The sequence below is a fragment of the Triticum urartu genome, chromosome 2A, assembly GCF_056163025.1.
Source record: "Triticum urartu cultivar PI428250 chromosome 2A, HENAU_Tu73, whole genome shotgun sequence".
In the NCBI taxonomy this organism is placed as follows: Eukaryota; Viridiplantae; Streptophyta; class Magnoliopsida; order Poales; family Poaceae; genus Triticum; species Triticum urartu.
In genome coordinates this window covers 515248962-515274707 of record NC_141874.1, presented here as the reverse complement: position 1 = coordinate 515274707, position 25746 = coordinate 515248962, and the positions used below count along the sequence as shown (strand labels likewise).

Below are 25746 nucleotides of genomic sequence, written 5' to 3'. Positions count from 1 at the left end.
CATTTCAAGAAAGACGACAACCACGGAGCAGGGTTTCTGTCATACCTCTGCGTCGGCGTCTCCGTCCTGATCGCCTTCCTTTTTGGCCTGCCCGGCCTCAGTGCCTCTTGTTGTTGCTACGGGTTCGGCATGGCGTCCCAAATGCCTTCCCTGTAAAAACACCATATGTATATGGTAGGTGAAGTGTCTAAAAGGGGATCCTAGTTTTTGCAGTTGGGATTTTTGGTTTTTCTTACGTGCGACACAGGAAGCAGTCTGGGATAATCGGCCGTAATGGCCACCATGGCGTCATCACAGCTTAATTGATAGAACCGCCGGTCTATCAGCTCCATGAATATGTCCGGATCTTCTTTGAGTCCGGCACCGAGGGCCCGGTCAGGGTCCTCTGGTTGTGGAGATGGGCTGCTGACCTCCCTTATGGCTTTTCGCAGTTCCTGCCGCAAAATGGCAAGGTGAGTACTTACGACAAACAATGCGGGAAGAACGGGAGTAAGGAGATATAACTCACCCAGCTTGGAGGGTTGTACATGGAGAATCCATCCTGTGGCTTGATGCGGATGAACTCCTCTTCCTCTCCCTTGAACAATTCGGACAGAATTTTTGCTAAAGCGGCAGCATTGTCCGGACCCTTACGCCCGCAACGGGTGGCGTCATCTTCCTCGTTAAAACACCACAAGGGGTGCCCTCGATATTGAAGTGGTTGCACTCCCCGCATTATGCATATTGACATAACCTCGATTACTGTCAATCCTGATTGAGCCGGCGCTTTAATCCGGTTCATCAGGTAAAGAACTTCTCCGTTGTCTTCCTCCTGGGGGCTCCGTGGGCGCCAACTTCGGCGTTTCTTTAGAGGAGCATTGCTGAACTCAGGAAGACCCCGCCGAACAGCGTCCGGAAGGGGGACGTCCTCCATATAAAACCATTCCGAAGGCCAGTCTTCGGACGTCTTCTTCGGAGTACCGGACAGGTATCCGGTTTCGGCGATGCGCCATATTTCGGCTCCACCCACTTGATAAAGTGACCCCTTCTGTGTGCGGGGGACGAGGCAAAATAACCTTTTCCACAGCTCGAAATGAGCCTCGCAGCCCAAGAATAACTCGCAAAGGGCAACATAGTCGGCGATGTGTAAAATGGAAGCAGGGGTGAAATTATGCAGTTGGAGGCCATAAAACTCCAGGAGCCCGCAGAGGAACGGATGAATCGAAAATCCGAGTCCCCTCAATAAATAAGGGACAAGGCATACCCGCTCCCCTGTAGAGAGGCTGGGGAAGCTCTCCGCTTGCTCCCTGCCATTGTAGGTGGCGAGCCCGGCTCGGACGGGCACCATATACGCCGGAAGGAGAAATCCCTTAGTCTGCAGTTTGACTAATCGACTGTGTGGGACTGAACACCTCTCCCAATCATCGGGCTTAGGGCTACGGGGGCGGGAGGAGGAGCTGTGGAGGTCGGCCATGCTGGAGTGGATTTTTCTGAAGCACGCTCCGATGGATTCTCGCTGGGGGAGGATGACATGGATTGGATCTAAGAATCCCATCCCTTTAATAGACAATTTATTTATCTGGCTAGGGGGCGAATGTAAAAACGCCCTGGCGCCTCGCATTCATTTGACGCGTGGAAGATAGCCCTTATTGGGCGCAGAAGCCAAGAGGTTCAACATTTATGGGACCGGACACTGCTTAACAAACGTTCGAAATTTGGAAAAGAACCCGCCTTGCAATGCTGAAGACAACACTGCACGCCGGACTCATCGTCATTGAAGCCTGGTTCGGGGGCTACTGAGGGAGTCCTGGATTAGGGGGTATCCGGACATCCGGATTATATCCTTTGGCCGGACTATTGGACCATGAAGATACAAGATTGAAGGCTTCGTCCCGTGTCCGGATGGGACTCTACTTGGCGTAGAAGGCAAGCTAGGCAATACGGATATGTATATCTCCTCCTTTGTAACTGACCTTGTGTAACCCTAGCCCCCTCCGGTGTCTATATAAACCGGAGGGTTTTAGTCCGTAGGACAACATACAATCATACCATAGGCTAGCTTCTAGGGTTTAGCCTCTCCGATCTCGTGGTAGATCAACTCTTGTACTACTCATATTATCAAGAATAATCAAGCAGGACATAGGGTTTTACCTCCATCAAGAGGGCCCGAACCTGGGTAAAACATCGTGTCCCCTGCCTCCTGTTACCATCCGCCTTAGACGCACAGTTTGGGACCCCCTACCCGAGATCCACCGGTTTTGACACCGACAGCAGCGCTCTTCTGATTCTACATAGCCAAGACCACAAGCACGCTCTCGGCGCCGCCCCCCGTCCAAATTCTCCAGCCTATTCGAGACCACTCCCCACCGCCGTCGCCTCATCGGTTAGACCTTCTCGCTTTCCCCTTTATTCACATCTGGTGATGGCGTTGTGTACTGTGTGTGGGATGATACTATCTTGGTATGCGTGCTTTGCTCTGCGTGGTCTACTTGTACGCTGCTGCAATGTATTTATGTCTATAGAACAGTGTATAATAGTTACACTGGCCATACCCCATATTACATACAACACGTCTAAACTTGTCGAACCATGCTCTCGGAGACTGTTTTAGACCATAACAAGCTTTCTTTAACCTGCATACCTTGCCAACAGTCTCAGGCGAAGAGAACCCCGGTGGGATTTCCATGTAGATCTCCTCCTGCAGGTCCCAATGCAAGAAAGCATTCTTCACATCAGTTTTATGTAAGGATCCTCACAATGTTCATTTTTGCTACTAGAGCGAAGGTCTCATCATAGTCAATGCCATAGGTCTGGTTGTACCCCTCGCCACAAGCATTGCTTTGTACCTTTCAATATTTCCTCTTAGTAGCCAGCTTTCATGCAATTTCTTGCACTCCATATCAAGTTCACGTACCTTGATGGAGAATTGACGAATAAAACTTATATATGCTTCATCATCCTTTACCACTGGTCATGGGTGCTTTAAGTTTATTATTTTGAGGAAGTCTTCAATTGAAAATGGGTGCTTTAAGTTTATTATTTTGAGGAAGTCTTCAATTGAAAAGCTATGTTCGGTAACATGGCTCTTGTCAAGCTCCTTTGTTGTATCCTCGTTGCTCCCCATCATCTAGACACTTTCTGCCAGATTGGGCTCTGGTTTACCTACAAACTTAGCAAGGATAATAGTTTGGCTTTCAGCTATTTTTGCAACATGTGCTTCCATGGTGTGAGTTCTTTCTTGAAGAGCCTGCACATCAGTGGTTAGTACGTCAATTTTTTCACCTATCCATGTGCAAAATTATTTGATCTAGCATGCTAAAATGAGAGGGGTGACAAAGGCTATGTTTATTTTAAGCTCTAGGGAGCATGCCAAATTAAGTTAATTTAGCTTTACACTCTATCATTACCTCGAATAAATTTAGCTTCCTCGTTTTCCTATGGGCCTTACAACCTAACTATTTTATGGTATATGTGGTGCAAGAATGCTATAAGAACCTCATAAAGTTAGGACACCCAAAGACACAACATCATTACCACATTATCTTGTTCTATGATGAAAGCTGCGAGGAAGGCTAGTTTGTGCTCTTTCCTACTCGTCTTGCTTATTGCCTCTTCTAGTAAGTATAAATTGGTAAGCCAAAACCCTAACCTTGTGAGGCCAATTTATACTTGCTAGTAGAAGCCATAAGCAAGATGAGTAGGGAAGAGCACAAACTAGCCTTCCTCGTAGCTTCCATTGTGGAACAAGAGAATCTGGTAATGTTATGGGATGTTATGCAAAATAATTGGTTGACGTTTGATGTATCACATGACACAAACTAGCCTTCCTCGCAGCTTGCATCGACACTCTCTATAATATTGGAATGTTATGCAACATACTAGGTTAACACTGGTGTACCAGAAAATGAATGCATTTTTAGTGCTTATTAGAAACGAAATATATATTTGACACTCTGCTATCATGCATCATCATGTTATTTGATCATGTGTAATCATTGCATACAAATCGATGAGTGTCCACAATCATTCTGTTATTTGATCATGTGTACCTTCATAACGACGCTCACGTAATATGATGGTGGCTTGGTTTCGAATGTGGAGTAGGCGGCAATATCTGCTGATGCAGGAGATGTAACATGAAGTTGACCTCTTTCATGGTGGCATCCGTCCCACACCAAGAACATGTGCGCCTCCCGCCCCACCTACACCATGCTCTATCCTATCGTCACCCCTAATCCCCTCTCCCTCACCGTTCACCGTCTTCGTCTCGCCATCACCCTTTGACATCAGGAAGATGATGCTTGGGCAGTGAAGCAGTGGCACAAACATGATGATTGGTGGAGGTGTTCCCTTGTCGATAAAGTACCTCCAAATTTTTCTTTCACGAATGATGTGGAAACCAATATGATGGTCAATATCACATCAATTGCTACAAAAGAACCCAAGAACACTCAAATCGGAGTTCGGATGCGGAAGTTATGGCCAAATGGTGAAACAATCCTACGTAGTTTTTTTTGGGGCGAACGTCTGGCTTGGAAGGTGGACTATCTGGGGTAAGGCTGGACGTCCAGGTTGGAAGGCAGACATCTAGCCTCGTCGATGATGTTTTTGAGTGTTCCAGCTCGACATCCGAGATGGGAGGCAGTGGTTCGAGATGGAAGCCAGACGTTCGGGCTGGTTTTTCCTTATCGTGATTTTGGGGTGCGAAACTCTATTTTAAGGCGGAATTTTGAGATTTTGAGGTCAAAATTGATGGGGAAAATAACAAATTGGGACATGGGAATGGAAAGGAAGGTAGATCAATTATTTTTGGAAGAGATCCATGGATCAAAAACCAACCTTTGTCACAAAATCGAAGAAATCACAAGAAATTAGGTATGGGGCAAAAAATTGTTCAATTAGGCAAGAAAAATTCAAATTAAGGCTAGAAGATGGGGGTGTATGGGCCTGCAAATTCGTGGCAACCTTGCTCTTGATACCATATGATGTAGCGCTAGGCCCTTGATTTGCCCGATCTTCATGGATTGACGATGAATTTGAGGAAGACCATGGAAGAATAAGGGGAATACTCATGGAATCAAGGAAGAACACAAGGGAAAACACACAAATCAACACACAAGATGCACTAAAAGATACACATACATAGATCCATCATACAAATCATCTATAAGAGTGTGAAAGATCAAGATAGTGTTCTTTCCCAAGTCCAGAACAAGGAGGGCTTAAATTCCATGGACGAATCTACTCCTTGAGGTGGTCTTCTGCTTCTAGGGAGTCTTCCTCAGGAGGAGGTCTTGATTCCACTAGGGAAGATAGATCCCACATAAGGGACATACATGAGCTAAGCTCCATTGGTTTTAATTCTAGTCCTAACTAACCCTTGAAAGAAGGTGAGGGATAGGTATATATATAGGCTAGTAAAAACAAGTTTAGTACATGGTTCCGACATGAGGTCTCGAGTTCGAGTTCCGCCGACCGCACACCTAACACGATTTTTTTGAGAGAAAAAAAGTGAGTGTTCGTTAAATCACTTTACAACGGATGACTACAACTGATCTGCATGGCATTAGCCCTACGCCAAGATCCGTGCAACAGCAAGGAAGGCGTTCACCAATGTTGACCTCCTAGGGAACTTCCGCCAGATATCATTTCTGATATATAACAAAACCAAGATACATGGATGTACTAAGCTGAAATAGAACTTAAATTATTACTCATGGTAAAGATATCTTACGCATCAGTACATTGATCCCCTCAAATAGCACGTACTGATCCATCTTTACACCTTTTCTGCACACAATCTAATTTAAGGTACGTACGTAATCCCGGCCATCTTCAATGGCAATAGAACTCGCAGTCATCCGCTGACGGGAAACACGTCAGGCCCGGCTTCACGCAGCAATAGCACTTGTACAGCTCCCCGCCATTGCCGGTACATCCCTTGAGACTGCAAAATATGGCGTTACGCTTGCTCTCACCGATCGCCGTCGAGTTCACCACAATGCCGTCAGTGGTCGTGTTTGTCTGGCCATCTGAGATGCCTCTTCCAGCTCCGAGACGACCTAATCCATTTATCATTATACATGGTTGTCAGAATTCATCAATACATATAAATAGAAGAAGAAGAAGAAGAAGAAGAGATCATGAATGATGTATGCTTACACTCTGTTGTCGCAAGGCACCCGATGAGAAACAAGATGGTCATCACGCGCAGCAGGTCATTCCTCCTCATGCTGGATCGATCTTTGTTTATCCCTTTGCTGGATGGATAATCAACGGAAGAGGGAGGGAGGGAGGGAGGGAGGGAGTAAGTAATAACCATGAATGCCTCGCGCTATATACTAGTACGTACGAGGGAGGGAGGGAGTAGAAAGTTTGCATGCATGGTATGGAGAGATCGCGCTAACTAATGAAGATCAGAGAGCACAAAATCGTAGCCAGACACTGCTTGGAGGTTTCTTACCTTAACCAGAGTATTAATTTGCTTTCTCGGGATCACGGATGTAAATATCACGATTGCATAAAGATTACATGCATTATATTATCGACTAATTGACACAATATACTCCCTCCGTTCCTAAATACTTGTCTTTCTAGGCATTTCAACAAATGACTACATACGAAGCAAAATGAATGAATCTACACTCTAAAATATGTCTACATATATCCGTATGTAGTAGTCATTTGAAATGTCTAAAAAGACAAATATTTAGGAACGAAGGAAGTAATAGCCAAGCAATCCCATGAACCATGCGGGGAATAAGAGCATCTCTAAGCCATCTCCTATTTTTATTTTCCTAAATTCTAAAAAGTGCAGCTGTGCTGTATAGACGTCCCGAACACACACCTTACGCGTCGTTCGATCCAAATCGCAGCCTCCAGGTGTCGCGTGGTCGGTGCCGAAACAAACGACCCCACAAACTCACCTTCCTCAACACCCCAGCGAGATCCGCTTCGCTCCGCCTCCATCGACCTGGCCCGCCTCCAGCAATCCGAATCCTGCGTCGGAGCTCCTCCTTCCCCAACCTTCTTCTTCGACGATGTACCCCACACACCGACCGGCATCGAAGCATCCTGCGCAAGCGGACGCGCTCCCCCGCCCCAGACCGTCACCGTCGCGGCCCCGTGCCCCGCTTCTCCCTCCCGTTGTCATCCTGCGCGCCGCCGCGCCGATCCCTCGCGGGGTCGATGCATCCCGCGGCTGGGTCCTTCGATTCATGTCGGACGCAGGCCCTTGACGAAGCCGGAGCAATTGCGCAGCCATCTCCGTCGCCCCTTTTCTATCTACAGGATTGAAGCGACCACCGGAGCAAGTTCTTGGGCGGGCACCTGCAGGTAGTTCGCCTCCCTCCGGGTCAGTCGATCCAGGAGGCTGGGAGTGGAGGGAATGCGCACGACGGCTATATTCGTGGCTCAAGGTCGAGGACGGGGCCAGGAGGACGGAGCGGCCGGCGGCAACTTCATCGTGGACAGGTGTGGCGGCCCGATCGAGCAGAGCAAACATCAGATCAATCATCCGGCAACGACTTCATAATCTCCATCGAGCAGAACAAATACCGGCACGTCTAGCTAGGTCGCTGCTGCTGTAGGTGCGTGTGGCGTCTAGCCCGCTACTGCTGCTGCTGTTGTATGTGTGCGTCGCATTTGAGTTGATTCTGCTTGTGTGCTACATGCAACACATGTGTGAGGTACCATCTCTCTCTGCCTCCAGCATTCATGGATATTTGTGAAATTGACGTGTGTTTGTGCGTGGTTGATGTACATGTGTGAGACAGTCTTCTCTACTGAGATTCGACAAACTTTGGTCATTTGTCTTCTGTATTTACCTTGACACTTTCTCTAACAGTGAAACTAATTCTAGGCGGCCCATTAACACGGTACCCTCCTGTACGAACAATAATATGCAGATTAATGGTACAGGCATTTCAAGTCTGAGATCACATTGTTGGGATTTTAGTGGTGCACGGAAGCAACTTCCTTGCATAATTTGTACTAATATATAAATTTGTCTAACATTCTCCTCACTTTGCATACTTTAGTACACAATTTGGCTCTCCATGGCACCAAATTTGCTTCAGAAAAATAAAGTTCATCAAAAGCAACTTCATAGATGACACTAATCAACTTGGCGATCATGATAGCCAAGTACTGGACAACATTGAGTTGATAGGTAGTCATGATAGAGAACCTGACAACAACGTTTTTCATGTAGCATCAAAGTTGATAGATAGTCATGATAGGCAACTTCACGGACGTGATAGCCAACTTTATAATATCATTGATTTGATAGGTGGTCATGATAGACAACCCGACAACAAGATTTTTCATGTAGCATCAAATTTAATAGGTTGTCATTGTAGGCAACTTACAGGTAATGCTACGCAACCTGATGGTCATCGTAGCCAACTCAAAAGAACATCGGGTTGATAAATGACCAAGATACATAGCCTAACCGAAAGTTGCCTATTCTAGTAAATTGATAGATAGTCATGGTAAATGACCATGAAAAACATGATAGCCAACTTTATAACATCACCGGTTTGATAGGTAGTCATGATAGACAACCTAACAACAAGGTATTTCATGTAGTATCAAAGTTGATACATAGTCATGGTAGGCAACTTAGAGGTGATGCTAGGCAACTTGGTGGCCATCATATGCAACTCAGAAGAATATCGGAATGATAGATGACCATGATGCACAGCCTAACCGAAATTTGTCTACTCTAGTACAAAAAGTTGCCTCTATGTGGCACCGAAGTTGCCCAAGAAAAAGAAGTTCGCCGAAAGCAACTTCATAGGTGACGCTATGCAACTTGACAAACATGCTAGCCAACATTATAACATCACTGGTTACATAGGTCGTCATGATAGACAACCTAACACAAGGTTTTTCATGTAGTATCAAAGTTGATATATAGTCATGGTAGGCAACTTAGAGGTGATGCTATGCAACTTGGTGGTCATCCTAGACAACTTAGAAGAATATCAGAATGATAGATGACGACCATGATACACAACCCAATCGGAAGTTGTCTACTCTAGTGCAAAAAGTCGCCTCTATGTGGCACCAAAGTTGCCCAAGAAAAAGAAGTTCGCCGAAAGCAACTTCATAGGTGACGCTAGGCAACTTGACAAACATGCTAGCCAACATTATAACATCACTGGTTTGATGGGTCGTCATGATAGACAACCTAACACAAGGTTTTTCATGTAGTATCAAAGTTGATACATAGTCATGGTAGGCAACTTAGAGGTGATGCTAGGCAACTTGGTGGTCATCGTAGCCAACTTAGAAGAAAATTGGAATGATAGGTGATGACCATGATACATAGCCTAATCCAAAGTTGTCTACTCTACTGCAAAAAGTTGCCTCTATGTGGCACCAAAGTTGCTCAAGAAAAAAAAAGTTCACCGAAAGCAACTTCATAGGTGACGCTAGGCATCTTGACAAACATGATAGCCAACTTTATAAAATTACTGGTTTGATAGGTAGTCATGATAGACAACCTAACAACAAGGTTTTTCATGTAGCATCAAAGTTGACAAATAATCATGGTAGGCAACTTACAGGTGATGCTAGGCAACTTGGTGGTCATCATAGCCAACTCAAAAGAACATCGGGATTATAGGTGACCGTGATGCACAGCCTAACCGAAAGTTGCCTACTGTAGTATAAAAGTTGCCTCTCCGTGGCACCAAAGTTGCCTAAGAAAAAAAAGTGTGTCGAAACATATCTATATGGGATCTTGTTTTCAAGAGCTTGTCGCCAAAATCCTAACAGTGAAAAACAGATCTTAATTTCGATGCTCAGTTTAAAAGTTATGACTTTTTTAAACTTTGAACACACAAAATAATTGCACATGGGACAAGATCTTTCCTTTCTTGAAATGGATTTGGTATCATATCATTAGGACAAAATCTTACCTTTTTTAGCTGTGTGCTTTGAAATGCTAGGGAGCACACGTGTGCTCTCTAGTCGCGTCCTTTTATTTTTGTTTTCTTTTGAAACTGGGCAAAAGATTTGCCACTTTCATCATTGATTAAGAAGAAGGTTTAGAGGTTTTTTGGCCAAAGGCCGAATTATAACGCATCACCCTTGCCGCGTTACATTACACAAGTATTTAGCCCTCACAAAGCACCACAACTTAGACTCGTCTTTAATTCTAGCGACACCAATCCCAACCGGCACAATGGCACTACTGAAGACACGAGCCTTCCTCTCTTTTCAAAATTTCCATAAGATTAGTATCATTAGAGAGAGCATCGCCCAGCGAGATTACGAAATGTTGGATGCAATTAGGTCCACCATGTCTTTACTGAGTCCACAGCCACCCAGGCCGCAGGGTGCACATCAACCAAGCCAAGGCAAGATTTGATCATTCCCAAACTTGAACAGTGTATCCACATTGGAAAAGAAAGTTTGCTACCCTTTTTTTGCACTTGCTTGCATAGGAGGAAATGGCCGCAGTTGGGCCAGCCCGGACGTTGAAGCCTATCAGCCGTCTAAATCCTATTGTTGATAACTAGCCAAGCAAAGAATATGCACTTGGGGGAGCCCAGTTCTTCCACACCAACTGTAGCATGTCCGAGTCCTCCAAACCAAGGAACTAAGCCTTATAGGACGATGCCGTGGAGTAAATGCCATCATTAGTGAACTTCCAGAAGCTAGAGTCTGCCACATCTGGGTTGGGATGAACAACCGACCCCCTCCCCCCCCCAAAGGTTGACGAACTCAGTGAGATGGCTGGCGGAGATGATTCCACCAGCATGCACTTGGGAGGCCCAAAAGTTGTTATGCAAAGCCTTTTCGACCGAGCAGCCCCTTCTTCTATATACATCAAAGATTTTCGGGGCGATGTCTTTGGGCCTGATCCCATCAAGCCAAGCGGATTTCCAAAAAGAGTCACGAAGGCCATCTCCAACTAACACCTTGGTGGCAACCGCAAAATTATCTTTATCACTCTAAACACAAGGGTTCCCCTGACCTACCAAGGCTTCACTGGGTCTAGCCACTCCGCCCAAAGCCAACGGACACAGAGAGCAGCCGCAAATTTCTCGAAATTTAAGATCCCTAGGCCACCATGAACTTTGGATTTGCAAACTTGTTCCCAATTGATCTTGCATTTGCCATCGGTGATCTTGTCACAGCCAACCCAAAGGAAGGCACGTCGAAGGGAGTCAATCTGTTTCAAGATCTGAGCCGAAAGGTTTAACGCTGTCATGTAGTAGGCGATGGCCATGATGACAGACTTGACCAAAACCGCCCTGCCCGGAGATGCTATCAGCATGCCCATCCAGGGACGTTCGGCATGGATGGTGAGCTATCACAAAATAAATGAACAAGCATGCCCATCCAGGGAGGAAGTTGGGCGGCAATCTTGTCTTCGAGAGTTTGGAAGTAAATTCTATTCAGCCTTTTGACCGACAAACGCAATCCAAGGTATTTCATGGGGAAGGAGGAGCGGTAGGCGGGGAAGGAATGAAGGAGATGGGGGCAACCAAGCTTTTAGTGCAGTTTGTGACCAAGCCAGTGACCTCGCCAAAGCTCGTAAGTGTTCCGGCGAAGAATTTGACTTCAACTTTAATGGCGCAAGGAAAACCACAGCATCGTCCGCATATGAGGAGGCCCGGATCATCATCACATTTCCTCCAAGGGGGTGCAGCTTGCCTTGCTTGGTGGCCTTCTGAAGAATATGGTGGAGAGGATCAATCGCAAGCACAAATAGGAGAGGTGAGAGAGGGTCCCCTTGCCTCAACCCTCGGCCTAAGAAGATGGGACATTGAGGAACACCATTGAGAAGGACCCGCGATGAAGCAGGAGGGCCGCGACCCAGCCTCAAAAATGTGGTGGAAAGCCCAGGTGGTTGAGCAAGTCAAGCAGGGAATCCCAGTTGTTTTGAGGGTTAAGTTTTTTTCTGTTGACCAGGCCAACTTCGGTACAACACCCCTTGAGGGCAGGTCTCAACACCAGCCGTACCTGCAATGCCGAGCCAACAATCTGGTTGCCACAGCAAAGAGCTAGATATATAAAGCCTTAGAGCCTTTAAAAAAAAGATCATCAATCCAAGTGATGTGATTAAGTATAACTACTATATCTCCTTTTCAGAATCAGTGATTCGAGAGTTTAATATCCAACTGCTCAAACAAACAAAGTATATTTACATCATAGACAACTAATAATCACATTATTGAGTTTTATCTATTACACTGACTGCACCATCATTGGCATTACACGGGTCACCCAGCTGCCATTGAGCATCTTCGGGCCCTGACTGACTAAATTCTGGAGCTCATATTTGCCCTACACCAAGAATTCCTAACATCCTGAACTAGTACTAATTAATTTCTGTACAATGACTTATTCCCACCTCATCCGGCGGGACAAGAATTTACTGTGCGAAAGGCGTGAAGCGTCGTACCCTGATCGGGGTCGCGCCTGCGTGTTATATAGTCAGGGGCTTATCCCTGGATATGCATACAAGTAGTTTGGAGAGATTACATCTTGAGGAGTAAGAAAGAGATAAGAGATAGAGATAAGTACATGCGGTTTAGAGAGAATCTAAACTATCTCCTAACTACCTCCTGCCGAAGCTACGTGACACAAGTCATCGTGACATGATGATGTTTAACACCCTCCCTTAATCACAACTTGGTCAAGTTGAGATTACGTTTGAACTCTTCAAAGCTTCGTGTAGGTAATGCCTTGGTAAACCCATCTGCAAGCTGATCTCTAGAATGAACAAACCGGATTTCCAATTGTTTGTTAGCAACACGTTCTCTGAAAAAATGGAAATCAATTTCAATATGTTTTGTTCTAGCATGGAAAACTGGATTTGCAGAGAGATATGTAGCACCAAGGTTATCACACCACAAGCACGGTGCTGGGATTCGTCTTATGCCAAGCTCTCTGAGTAAAGACTGAACCCATATAATTTCTGCCGTTGCATTTGCTAAGGCTTTATACTCTGCTTCTGTACTTGACCTGGATACTGTAGCTTGTTTCTTGGCACACCAAGATATAAGATTTGGTCCAAAGAAGATGGCAAATCCACCTGTAGACCGTCTATCATCCAGACATCCTGCCCAGTCAGAGTCAGAAAAAGCACTAACCAGTGTTGATGAAGACTTGCTGAAAGTAAGACCAGTGTTCAGAGTATTTTTGATATATCTGACTATGCGTTTTGCTGCAGTCCAATGAACTGTGGTAGGAGCATGAAGAAACTGGCATACTTTATTAACAGCAAATGAAATATCTGGCCTTGTGAGTGTCAAATATTGAAGTGCACCTACCAGACTTCTGTAGTTTGTGCTGTCCTCTTGATTCAAGGGATCTCCTTCTATAAGTGACAACTTTTCTGAACTAGATAAAGGAGTGGGTGATGGTTTACACCCTTGCAACCCTACTCGTTTGACTAGGTCAGTAGCATACTTTTCTTGAGAGAGATGGAGGTCATGACCATGTTTCTTGACTTCAATCCCTAAGAAAAAATGCAAGTCTCCAAGATCCTTTAAAGCAAACTCAGCACTCAAATCCTTTAACAGTCCTGCCACTGCCTCATCAGATGAGCTTGTAACAATTATATCATCCACATAAATAAGTACAAATATAGATGTATTTGACCTATTGTATATAAACAGGGAAGTGTCAGACTTAGAAGGAATGGAACCAAGAGTTTTCAGTTTATGACTGAGCCTGGAATACCATGCTCTAGGAGCTTGCTTCAGTCCATAAATGGCCTTATCAAGCCTATAGACGTGATTGGGAAATTTTCTGTTTTCGAACCCAGGAGGTTGTTTCATGTAGACCTCTTCTTCCAGAACACCATGGAGGAACGCGTTCTATACGTCTAGTTTCCTGAGACTCCATCCTCTTGAAACTGCAATAGACAAAACAAGACAAATGGTAGCAATTTTCACAACTGGACTAAAGGTATCTTCATAATCTATGCCATACCTTTGTTTAAATCCTTTTGCAACCAGTCTAGCTTTATAGCGATCTATTGTTCCATCAGATTTTCTCTTGATTCTGAATACCCATTTGCAATCTATCAAATTTTTACCTTGTTTTGGGGGAACGAGATGCCATGTTTTGTTTTTCTGAAGAGCCATGTATTCTTCTTCCATAGCCCTTTTCCACTTCAAATCACCAAATGCTTCTTGCAAAGAAGTCGGTTCACCTGTGGTACATGCCATGCCAAACTTGGTAATATGCTTGTAATTGATAGGTTTAATTACCCCTTTTTGAAGACGTGTCCGTGTTTGTGCAGCAGGTACAGCCGCTGTATCCACAGAAGGTCCATCAGCCGCCTCGGATCCTGCACCAGATCTGTCCACAGGAGATAATGGAGCGCCGGGATCTTCTGCGGCTTCAGCTGATGAAGGGGACACGTGACCCGGTGCAGAAGATCCGGACCCAGCCCCTGCCAGCGCCTCGTCAGGGGGCGATGATGACGCCGGCCGATAAGGATCTGCGCTGGATCCCGAGCCAATGTAGGAATCAGGCCGACCGGTGGAACGACGCGCATAGCAGCAGTCCACTCCTGTGGGCCACCGACTCAGGGGCAGCCCAGTGGCCGGTGCTAGTTGGCGCGGCCCGGTGTCCGCTGCGTGACGAGCAGGAGAGGCCCGCATGGCGGATGCAGGACCGCTGCTGCTGGTGCGGCTGTCGCCTGGTGCGCCCGCACGTTCGCTGCTGCCTGCCGGCACTGAACCCGAGGCGCAGGTTTCCTGTGGCGGCACGGATCCCACAGAGGATTGCGCAGCAGCCTGCGGCGGTGACGATCCCGAGGGGGATATGCTCCCTGGTGCTGGACACATGAAATACTGGCTGTTTAGGGTGATTTCTTCACCATTTTGCACAATTTCTTCGCCGTTTTCTTGTCCCGTTTCATCACAAAACTCAGCCAGACTGGTGTTATGAGGGTTAGTCAATATTGTATCATCACAATTATTTCCCGGTGGGTCTGTGCCGGTTAGGTGAGATGGGAGAAGAAGAATTTCTTGTCGTAGAAGGGTGCCGGCATTAGGATGTAGATCAGAAAATGGGAATTTTGTTTCATCAAAGACTACATCACGAGAAATATATACTCGGCCAGTAGAGACATCAAGGCATTTGACACCTTTGTGTAGAGCACTATACCCTATGAAGACACATTGTTTTGACCGAAACATGAGCTTACGCTTGTTGTATGGGCGCAGATTTGGCCAACAGGCACACCCAAACACGCGAAGAGTGGTGTAGTCGGGTTTAGTATGAAGGAGACGTTCCATAGGCGTTTCATTATTAATGACACGACTAGGTAACATGTTTATGATGTGCACGGCTGTGAGGAACGCCTCATCCTAGAATTTCAAGGGCATGGATGCGCCGGCTAAAAGAGAGAGACCAACCTCTACGATATGACGGTGTTTGCGTTCAGCAGACCCGTTCTATTGATGAGCATGTGGGCATGATACGTGGTGAGAAATACCAAGTTTTTGGAAGAAGGAATTTAATTTTTCGTATTCCCCTCCCCAATCGGATTGGACAGCAATGATCTTGCTATCAAATTTACGTTCAATGAGTGCTTGGAAATTTTGAAAGACTGGAAAAACATCGGATCGTTTCTTAAGTAGATAAATCCAAGAGAATTTACTATAGTCATCAATAAGACTTACGTAGTAAGTGTGTCTACCCACAGAAGAAGGGGCCGGACCCCAAACATCAGAGAAAATAAGTTGCAATGGTTTAGTAGAAACACTCATAGAGATAGGATATGGCAACTGATGACTTTTAGCTCTTTGGCAAGAATCACAAACTGTTTCAACATTACGCTCTCCAACATATGGGAGCTTATTTTTCCTAAGCACTCGTTCTACTAAAGAAAAGGATGCATGCCCTAGACGATCATGCCACCGGGTTGAAGATAACTTGGTGACAGCACATGCTGTTTTATTGAATCTCCTAAGCTCGGGAATCAACGGATATAGCCCTCGAACGCATCTACCTCGATAGAGGATTTTCTTCGTGACCTGATCTCGAATCAAGAAGAAATAGGGGTGAAACTCAAGAAAGACATGGTTATAGATGGCAATGCGATGAACTGAAAGGAGATTCATGGAAGCTCTAGGAACATGCAATATTTTTCTAAGATGGATGTTTCGGTAAGGGGTTTTAATAATTGAGTGACCAACATGACTAATTCTCATACCTTCTCCATTGGCGGCGTGGACTTGCTCCGGGCCGCGGTATTTCTCCCTCATGGTGACCTTCTCTAACTCGCCGGTGATGTGGTTTGTAGCACCACTGTCAACATACCAGTTGGTGTCGACCCCATACGAGGCCTCTGCCCTGCCAGCAACTTTCTCATCTTGGGAGGAGTCTTCATCCTCTTCGAAGCGATACCAGCAATCCTTTGCTGAGTGCCCCGGTTTTCCACAGATTTGACACCGAATAGTGTCAGGGCGTGACCTGGGGAAGTTGCGACGGCCCTTGGAGTTGGTGTAGGAGGGTCGCGCACTGCCGTTGTTGTTGCCGGGGCCGCGGGGGTTGCTGTTGAAGTTGCCGTCGCCGCCGCCGTTGCTGGTTTTGCCCTTCCGCGGTGGGCCGCGGTAGCGTGATCCGCCGCCGCCGCCACCACCACGGCCGCGAGTGGCAGCATTGGCCGACGACTTGAAGCCGTCGTTCCCCTGAAAGAGCGCAACACGTTGGTCGAAGTTGCTCATCTGGGAGAAGAGCTCGCCGATGGTGACCGGCTGTGTGCGCGCGTCGAGGGCGGAGACGAGGGGCTGGTACTCCATGTCGAGGCCGGCGAGGATGTAGGAGACTAGCTCGCCGTCTTGAAGAGGCTTGCCCGCAGCAGCAAGTTCGTCCGAGAGCGACCGCATATATGCGATGTACGTCGCCACGGACTGCGTTCCCTTCTGAGCGTGAGAGAGCGCGATGCGGATGTTGTTCACCCTAGACAACGACTGCGAGGAAAACATCCCCGCTAGTGCTGTCCAGAGCTCATGTGCATGATCGATAGATGTGACCTGCACTAGTACTTCTTTTGTCAGATTGTTCAACAGATAGCCTAATACCCGTTGATCTTCTCGGATCCAAACCGAGTGGAGGGGATTGGGAATCGTTTCTTCTTTCCCATCCTTGTCCTTGGTGACGACGTGCTTGGCCAGCTTCGGTGTGGTTCCATCCACATATCCGAAGAAGCCGGCTCCTCTGATGTGTGGGGTTATCTGGGTGCGCCAGAGAACATAGTTGGTGCGGGATAACTTCTCGGTAACTTGACTGGAGAGGTTGGAGTTGGCTGCGGCAGAGGAGGACATGGCAGCGAGCTTTGGTGATAGGAAAAACCCTAGCGAACTAGACGTGATGAAGAAAAGGGGCTCTGTATACCATGTGCGAAAGGCGTGAAGCGTCGTACCCTGATCGGGGTTGCGCCTGCGTGTTATATAGTCAGGGGCTTATCCCTAAATATGCATACAAGTAGTTTGGAGAGATTACATCTTGAGGAGCAAGAAAGAGATAAGAGATAGAGATAAGTACATGCGGTTTAGAGAGAATCTAAACTATCTCCTAACTACCTCCTGCCGAAGCTACGTGACACAAGTCATCGTGACATGATGATGTTTAACATTTACAACCGTACTAACGTGTGTATTCACAGAACCAAACAAAGTAAAGCTATATTCACATTCAGGCGAGCGCTTTGTACCACGGGCCATGGACCTTCTCCGAGACCGTGGCCACCCTGATGAGCACTTCAGCCGCCTTCACCACACGGTCAGCGAGCTTCCCCGCGCCGACGCGGCGCAGGGCCGCATCCGCCAGCTTCTGGCCCTTGGCGCCGCTGCCGTTGAGGACGACGCCACGGAAGGCGCAGTGGACCGCCCGGGAGACCTTCTTGAAGACGACGTCGTCCGCTTGGAGGCTCTTGAGGACCACCCGGGTTATTATCTGCCTCCTAGCCTGAATCTTGGCATCTGACAAAGAGCCGGCTGAGGCCGACGCGCTCATCATCGCCTCCACAATCTCTTCAGTGCCTGCCTCCGGGGAGTTATCCAGCAGCTTCACCAGGGCGCCGAAGAGTTCTGAGATGACAGCCTCCAGCTCCAGAGGAGTGATCTTAGAATTCTCACTTATCAGGACTTGACGCAGGACGAGCATGCTGCACAAACAGTAGGTTCAGTTAGCACACAATGAAACATTTCGTCCTGCAGGCTAGGCTAAAATTATTAAAAGTAGTTTGTTGTTTACCTCGTAGAAATTACAATCACTTCTTGAAATTGGCCCTGCACGGCCCTCAATCTCAGAAAGTTAAGGTGGAAGCTCTCAGGAGTTGACTCCAATTGCAAGCCCTCCATACCACTGATAAGCTGCAACAAGCCAACCCTCACAAGCTTGTCAACCTTTTCTCCCTTGCACTCAGGTAAACCTGAAGTGCCTGCTGAAGGTACAGCAGCTGTTGGAGCTCCATGGCCAGCTCGGAGCACTGTAACAAGGGGCTGAGCCTGCCACAAAGGATTAAACTAGTGTCAGGAACCAGATAAAAATAGAATGCCGCTATACTACTGATGCTATTAAGACTCTGCATAGTTAGAAACTTACATGATTTGCTGCTGGCAGAACTGAAAGGGAGCCCAGATGTTCCCTCCATTCTGCGTCCACGATGCTCTTTGATGCTGAAATCCACTGCAGAGTTACAGGGAGAGAAGCTGACGCATTAGCAGGAGGTCCATAGCGATCGCCGAAAGCCTTCTGCAGGTACTCCACTCCAGCCGAGCCTTTTATCGTCGGTTGCATCAGCTGAACATATGCCTTGCTCACTTCTACTTGCAGTTGCTGTTTATAAAAAGGAAAATGTTAGAATTCCACTGCAGAAAAACAATTGCAGTTAATTATAGGACAAGTTTAAATTATTAACACGCTCAACACACCTTCATTTCTTCCAGAGTGAAACGCAGACCCTTGATGACAGCAATGACAAATGAGCTGATTGCATTATCATTATCTTCAGAACTTGCAGCCAACTCGCTCAATAATTTGTCATGACTTGCCTTCATCTCGTCATCCTTTGCAGCAGCAGACAGTTTTCTGACCATATCCAGAGTGTACTGCAAAATCTGCCCCAGATATTGGGTGTCCTGGGAGCCTGACTCGAGTATCTTTATTTGTACAGGAACAAAATTATGTCAATATTTCATGAATAAGAAAAAAGAAGCAATTCGATGACAAATTTCTGTATGCATAACACTGGGATCTTACCTGGGACAAAATTTCGAGGTCAATGTTCTCATAGATTTCCTCCTTCCATCCCTTGGGAGCCAAGTCGTGCAACGAATCCCTCACTTCCTTTACCAGGTTGATCAGTTGGCTGTAGTCAGGTTTGTCTCCTCTCATTGAGTCAGTAACCACATCCCAGAAAGCTTTCTCCATTGTTTCCCTCACTTTGTCTTGGAAATCCTTCTTGATGGTGCGGGCATCATTAGAATTGCCAGCAATCGCACCACCGTCCTCATGAAGCATCTCATTGAGCATCTGCTCATTCTCTGTAGGCAGATTCACTGGTGATGTCCTGCTTGATGCTGTTTCGGAACTAACATTAACCTCAGAAGGTGGGAGCTTTCCAGATGAATTAATGCTCAGAGGAGTAGATACATTTGCAACAGGTGTCGCCAATGGACTTCCATTCTCTTTTGCTTCAAAGAACTTTGACCTTGCATCTGAGAGAGCAGAGTCCATCCGCTCAATCCCTGCATCACCACTCAGATGCTGAACCTTCTCCCTTAGGAGTTTGTGATCGTCAGAAACCTGCTTCTGAATGGCCTTCATATCATGGGTGAGGTTGTGTGACCGCCCGTCGGCAGTTAACTTGCATGTTTGCATCATTGACAGCTCAAGCTTGCATGCAGCCCTAACAAGATCACCTTCTAATGATCTTGCATCTTTTACTTTCCACACCACAAATCTGTAAAGGTAGGTGCACCAAGCTTTGTCAAAATTAACCAGCCGAGTCTTGAATTTACTTTGACCGGCAACATCATAAGACTTCTGGCAACTAGATGATTCAGTAGCATCAAGAGATGGCTGCCTTGAGGCTCTTCCCGGTCCCTCGAGTATTGTCTTAACCAACAGCTCAAACTCCCTGACAAAGTTTGCTGCTGACTCCATGAGTAGTTTCTCTTGCTCACCATCTCCACTTAAAACAGCACTAGGATGAGCCAGGATCATGTAAGCACAGAGTGCCACCCTCAGTGAATATCTGGACAACCTGCTTGTTTCAGAAGTTCTGGCTGGCCTTTTTGCTGCAACCCTTGTTCTTCCGTCTCTACTCAGAGGTACCTTCCTCTTTGGAGTCACAAGGCGTTTCAGCAGATGGTCAATATTTTCTGCAGATGATGAACTTGCTGACTGACAAAGAGTCACACGCCTCTCGAACCGGTCAAGTAATGCCTTAGTAGCCTCAAGAGCTGTGGGAGATCCCATCAGCATAGCTAATTCCTCAAATGGCATTGACTTCACAGATTTTTCATTAATTCCCAAAGCATCATAAGCTTGAGATAAGGCAAGTGTTGTCTTCCTGGACTTCACAAAACTTCTCCAGTGCCTACAGTATATGAGAAGAAAACTTCAATTAACTCGAACGTGCAAATACAACCAAATAGTTTATTCAAATAATTTATTGCATGGTAGTAATACCTTGCAAGCTTTCTTGAAAGAAAATCTGCATGCTTGATGTAGTCGGCATGAGCAGAACTGCATGGACCTCCTCGCTGCTTCAAATACTCAGCTCTCTTCCTCTTGGCCTGTTCAAATAAGATAACAAATCAGATAAGAAGCAGAACATAAGAACTAAGACTATAATCAGCGTATGTATGACAACACATACCCTCTGAAGTTTGCTTTCAAGATGTTCTTTCAATTTAATCCTCTCTGCTTCTCTCTGGCTGCTTACAGTCATGGCTGCTTGTTGAATATGCATGAGCCGAGCATGAGCCTTCCTCTTCTCAGCTTCCAACAACGCCAGCCATTTCTTCTCAGCAGCAGCACGCTTTTCCAGGATAGCAGATCGCACCCGCTCTGTATACTTGCTCTCAGATGTCGCCTTCTGCACGAGGGACCTCTCTGTTCTATCCTTTAGTGCAGCCCGCCTCTGCATATCTGCATGCAGAAGGCGCATACGGTTTTCCTCTGCCTGCCGAACACGAGTCTCGACTCTAGTCTCAAGTTCTTCCTTCTCCTTCTCAATCCGCATTTCCACATCATTTTTGGCTGCTTGTCGGAGTTCATCCAACTTGGCTAACCGGTTCTGTGCCTTTGCCAAGAGGCTTAGCCTTTTCTGCTCAGCTGCCTGAAGCTTGGCTTCAAGGCACTGTCCGTAATCTTCCTCTTGAGATGAGCACGATGGGCTCCGTGGCTTCTTCCTTGCTTTGCAGGATAACCAATCGTAGAATTGCTGAGGAGGGACAATTGAACATGAGTTAATTTGATAATTCATTTCCAACTTTCTTTTAACCAAAAGAACATTAGTTGTTTCTATAGCCCCCTACGAGGATTACATCAACCAACAGACTACAGAAGTTGCAACTAAAATTTCAGCAGTACAAGTGCAAGGTAAGTTACTTCTAAGCCAGACCAAGTGGTCGATGATGAAAGCAAACTATCCTACCAAACTACCATAATTTTCCTACCACCGAAACAACCTGAAATCAATGGTTAACTTAAGCAGTTACAGCCTACAATAATTTCACCTTTATTATTTGTTATTTTTTTCCTTTTCTACAGGCAATAGTTAGTTACTGTAATTACTCTAATTGTCCCTGTTTACGTTTTCACCGAACTGCAGATAAAATTGAGACCTTTTTCAATAGAGGGAAAACGCTTCAATCAAACACCGGAAAACCCCAAACTAGGAAAGAAAGAAAAAAACGCGGCAAAATCCAACAGAAAAGCAATTCGTGTCACCCGTGAGACCAACTTCAGCTCACGACTACCTACCGCTATTGCCAAAGAATGTTATTTGGACTCCCCGACGAACAGGCTCAAACAAAGGAATTCTTTCACATACCCGCAGCTTTCACTATTATTTCACATACTTATACTTATAGACCGTCTAAATATACTGTAAAATCTTCCAGGAACAATACCACTTCTGTAGAATAAAAATAATAATAGCACTTCAGCAGCAGGAAACGCAACTATCTTTCACCAGTAAGGATGGGAACCACCGACGAGACAAGACGAGGATAACAGTAGTGCATAGAAAGAAAGCAGTCCTCAACACTTCGAATTCACACTTCACGCCCCCGACTTCGCAATCGACCGTGAGGAGGAAGAAGGGGAAAAGCGAAAGATAAATGTAGGAAACTAAAGGTATCCGACAGGGACACCTACCTGCCTACGGTGGTCGGCCTCCTTGAGCTTGGCCTCGATTTCCTCGGCGCTGGCAGGGCCGCCGCCGCCGCTGGTCCTGCCCTCGAGCAGCCTCCTCCTGATCCGCGGCGGCACCCTCGCCGCCGCCCCCTCCTCCACCGGTATCTCCATCGCCACCGGCTCCCTTGCCCCCATCACCGCACCGATCAGACTGCCCTCCGTGACTCCGTCTCCCTCGTCGATCGAACTCGCCGGCGAATCCCACAAGCAATCTGTTCTGCCTTCTCCCTTGCGCCACTGCTTTACTCCACTTGTTTCTCGAGTTTAATTTCTTCCGCGCCGTCCTGGGTGCGCCACGCGTGGCGCTATATAGGTGTAGTACCCCGGGGAAGCGGTTTCCGAATCGCAGAGCGGATCGGACCTTCGGGCCGGAGCCGAGACGGATAGGAAGATTTCGGTTATTTTCACGGCGTTTTCTTTTTTCTGAACATTAAAAGATTTTATTATTCATCTAGCAACATTTACATAGAGAAGTGTGAAGGGACTCACACTGAACAATGGGAGAACATCTCTCCCTGGACATTGACATGAACCTGAAGAGAGGCACCTAACAGCTAGAGATCTAGACTAAATTTTAAGAGCTATAACTGAGCCTGATGATGAACATTGAAGCACCTGCTCTTGTTAACATGAGCTATTCTGGTTGGATGGAAAACTGCGGACTGTTGAATAGCTGCAAGAAGTGGTCTGATGACCCAATGATCTGCAGTGTTGAAGACGGATGTAGTTGTCATCTTCGAAGCCAATATCACGAAATCTGTGAGAAAAGTTGGTTCCTGTATGTGAAGCTTTTCAGCCAACATGGTCGCTAGAAGCAGGCCAAAAGTTTCTGCTTGAAGAGAAGATACTGCTGGTGGAGATAGGGCTGAAACATGCAACTGTTTGAAGTGTTGATTGGTATCAGTTTTGATGATGATTCCTCTGCCCCGCTGGTGCTGAATCAATGTTCCTTTCAATCTTCCAAGCCGCGTCACAGAAAATGGCAGTACCTACAACAAAAGATTGGTCTTGTTGTGTCGCCAGTTGCTGTATTGCGGAGCAGGTAGAGCGGTGATCTTCAAAGGACTCCATATTCTCAATTTTAGCACCTTGCATAATTGCATTAGCAACTAGAATATGTGAGAGGGTTTGCAGAATTTCCCGCCAAAAAAAGCATCGTTTCTTGCTTTCCATAAGCACCACAAAAAGTATATAAACCGGTGAGGCTCATATGGGGATGTTGAGATGAAAGTAAGGCCTGAATCATTTGGGCAACATAGCGATTATTTCCAGCGATGACCTTAGTTTTGAGGAACCAAGGAGACGAGAACGAATCAACTTTTGAGAAAGAGCAAAGAAAAAACATGTGCATTTCTTCCTCTAAGCTGCCGCATCTAGAACACTCTTCATTAATATGTCTGGAAATTTTACTTGCTCGCTTACTAGTGGGTAGCGCTCGACGAAGAAGTCTTCAACCCAAAGCTTGAACCCTTGGCACTATGCGTTTTTCTTCCCATACCTGATTAAGAAGATTAACGCACTACTGTAGGATGATGCTAACGCGACACTACGATAAGAGACCCTTCGACGAAACTGTGTGCGATGCAATAACCGCAAACAGTGGTGTAAAAAACCCGTCAAAAAGGTGCAAAATGTTTGCGATGACGGATGCATCAAACACGGTTCGGATTTTAGTTGCGTGTGCGATGCAGGGCATACGGTTCAGTTTAATTAACTGTTTGCGATGAGGAGGGACAAAAGAAACGGGCAGCCAGATGAAGGTATGTGCGATATACATCATACAGTTCACTCGGATGAACTGTTTGTGATTAAGCAACTTAAAAAAAACGGTCAGCCAGATCATGGTGTGTGCGATATGCGGCATGCGGTTCACTCGGCCTTGTCGTTAGTGTGTGACCTCTGTGGCAACTGTTCGCTCCCTACTAGCCTCTTCTTGTACCGTGGCAACCATCCACCGCCTCTTCGTCTTTCCCTCTTAATTTGGAATTGTTGTTGCACGCTCTTCCTCCCTCCATTTGCCTTCATCCTTCCTTCTGCCATTGTTCGATCGTCTTCTCCATGAAGGGAACAGGCCAGAAACGACCCCATTATTTTTGCCCCAATCTGAAAGATGACGTGGTGGAGAAACTCATTGATCGGTGCGACGTCATCACCTCGGCTAGCATGGCAGGTTCGTTCAAATCCATTCTCAACTCAACAAATAACATCATTGCAAAGAACCCAAGGGTTCAGGAGCGGTTTGATCTCCCCTATCTTCTTCGCCATGACGCTGGTCGCCGGCGTGGGGACGACGGAAGCGTCGCCTTGTGCACGTTGATGCCGCTTGATAATGATACGTGTGATGTTAAGATGCCATCGCTTGAGGGTAAGGCTTGGGCAGGCGTAAATGAAGATTGGGTTGTTTATATTGGTTATAACTGCGAGTGGGAACTTGTGAATGTGTACACTCGTCACCGGGTTCCACTTCCAAAAATCACAGACTACCCTGAGGTTGAGCACACAGATGATCGACGTACGTTCAAATACGATCATGGTGACTATCATCTATGGAAGATAGCAATTTGTCGAGTTCCCAACTGCTCTTGGGATTACAAGAACTATGAAGTTGATACTATCTTCGACAAGCTTGTTGCCGTTCTTACTTCCACGCCTCGATGGATATTGCTCAAAAATCATTTTTTTGTACACGGATGAGTACTGTGATGCAATTCAATACGAGGGTCTTGTGTTTGTTTCCACTACTCGTGGCACTGTTTTTGCATGGAACCCTTATGGTTCCGGTACGTTTGTCTTCCACCGTAATTATAATTGTTTCATCCACATGCATGCGGGTTAGCTAGTTTCCCTTTACTAATTAACCTTCTTGTGTTTCCAAGGTCCTGTGAACATTCCACCACCTATACTTGAAAATTTTTATAACCAAAGGGGAGATGACGATGGTGATGATCACGAGCATGAGGACGAGCAGGACCTATATACTCAGTGGCGCCTGACAACTTATTCTGATGGATCACTGAAGGAAATATGCCCTAGAGGCAATAATAAAGTTGTTATTTATATTTCCTTATAGCATGATATGTTTATTATTCATGCTAGAATTGTATTAACTGGAAACTTAGTACATGTGTGAATACATAGACAAACCGGTATGATGCATTACGGAACGAGTAAAGAGACTTGCCGGTAATGAGATTGAACTAGGAATGATGATACCGACAATCGAATCTCGGGCAAGTAACATACCGATGACAAAGGGAATGACGTATGTTGTTATGCGGTTTGACCGATAAAGATCTTCGTAGAATATGTAGGAGCCAATATGAGCATCCAGGTTCCGCTACTAGTTATTGACCG

The 25746-nt window shown here is 46.2% G+C and overlaps 1 protein-coding gene across 1 annotated transcript; it reads right to left on the bottom strand.

Moving 5' to 3' along the window:
* Window positions 1–17363: 17363 nt before the first annotated feature.
* LOC125538360 (uncharacterized) lies at window positions 17364–22726 on the bottom strand. The gene is made up of 8 exons (XM_087544215.1): window positions 22354–22726; window positions 20849–21415; window positions 20659–20765; window positions 19225–20566; window positions 18897–19124; window positions 18568–18801; window positions 18217–18470; window positions 17364–18127 (listed from the first exon to the last, which is right to left on the bottom strand). Exons 1-8 carry the CDS (start codon window positions 22525–22527, stop codon window positions 17656–17658), a joined length of 3378 nt encoding a protein of 1125 aa, XP_087400341.1. The 5' UTR covers window positions 22528–22726; the 3' UTR covers window positions 17364–17655.
* Between the last annotated feature and the right edge of the window lie 3020 nt (window positions 22727–25746).

Coding starts and splice junctions, on each gene's coding strand:
- LOC125538360 (XM_087544215.1), bottom strand. CDS start 22,527: ATGGGGGCAAGGGAGCCGGTGGCGATGGAGATACCGGTGGAGGAGGGG. Junction 21,416..22,353: donor AGGCCGACCACCGTAGGCAG/GTAGGTGTCCCT, acceptor GTCCCTCCTCAG/CAATTCTACGATTGGTTATC. Junction 18,802..18,896: donor TCACTCTGGAAGAAATGAAG/GTGTGTTGAGCG, acceptor TTTTATAAACAG/CAACTGCAAGTAGAAGTGAG.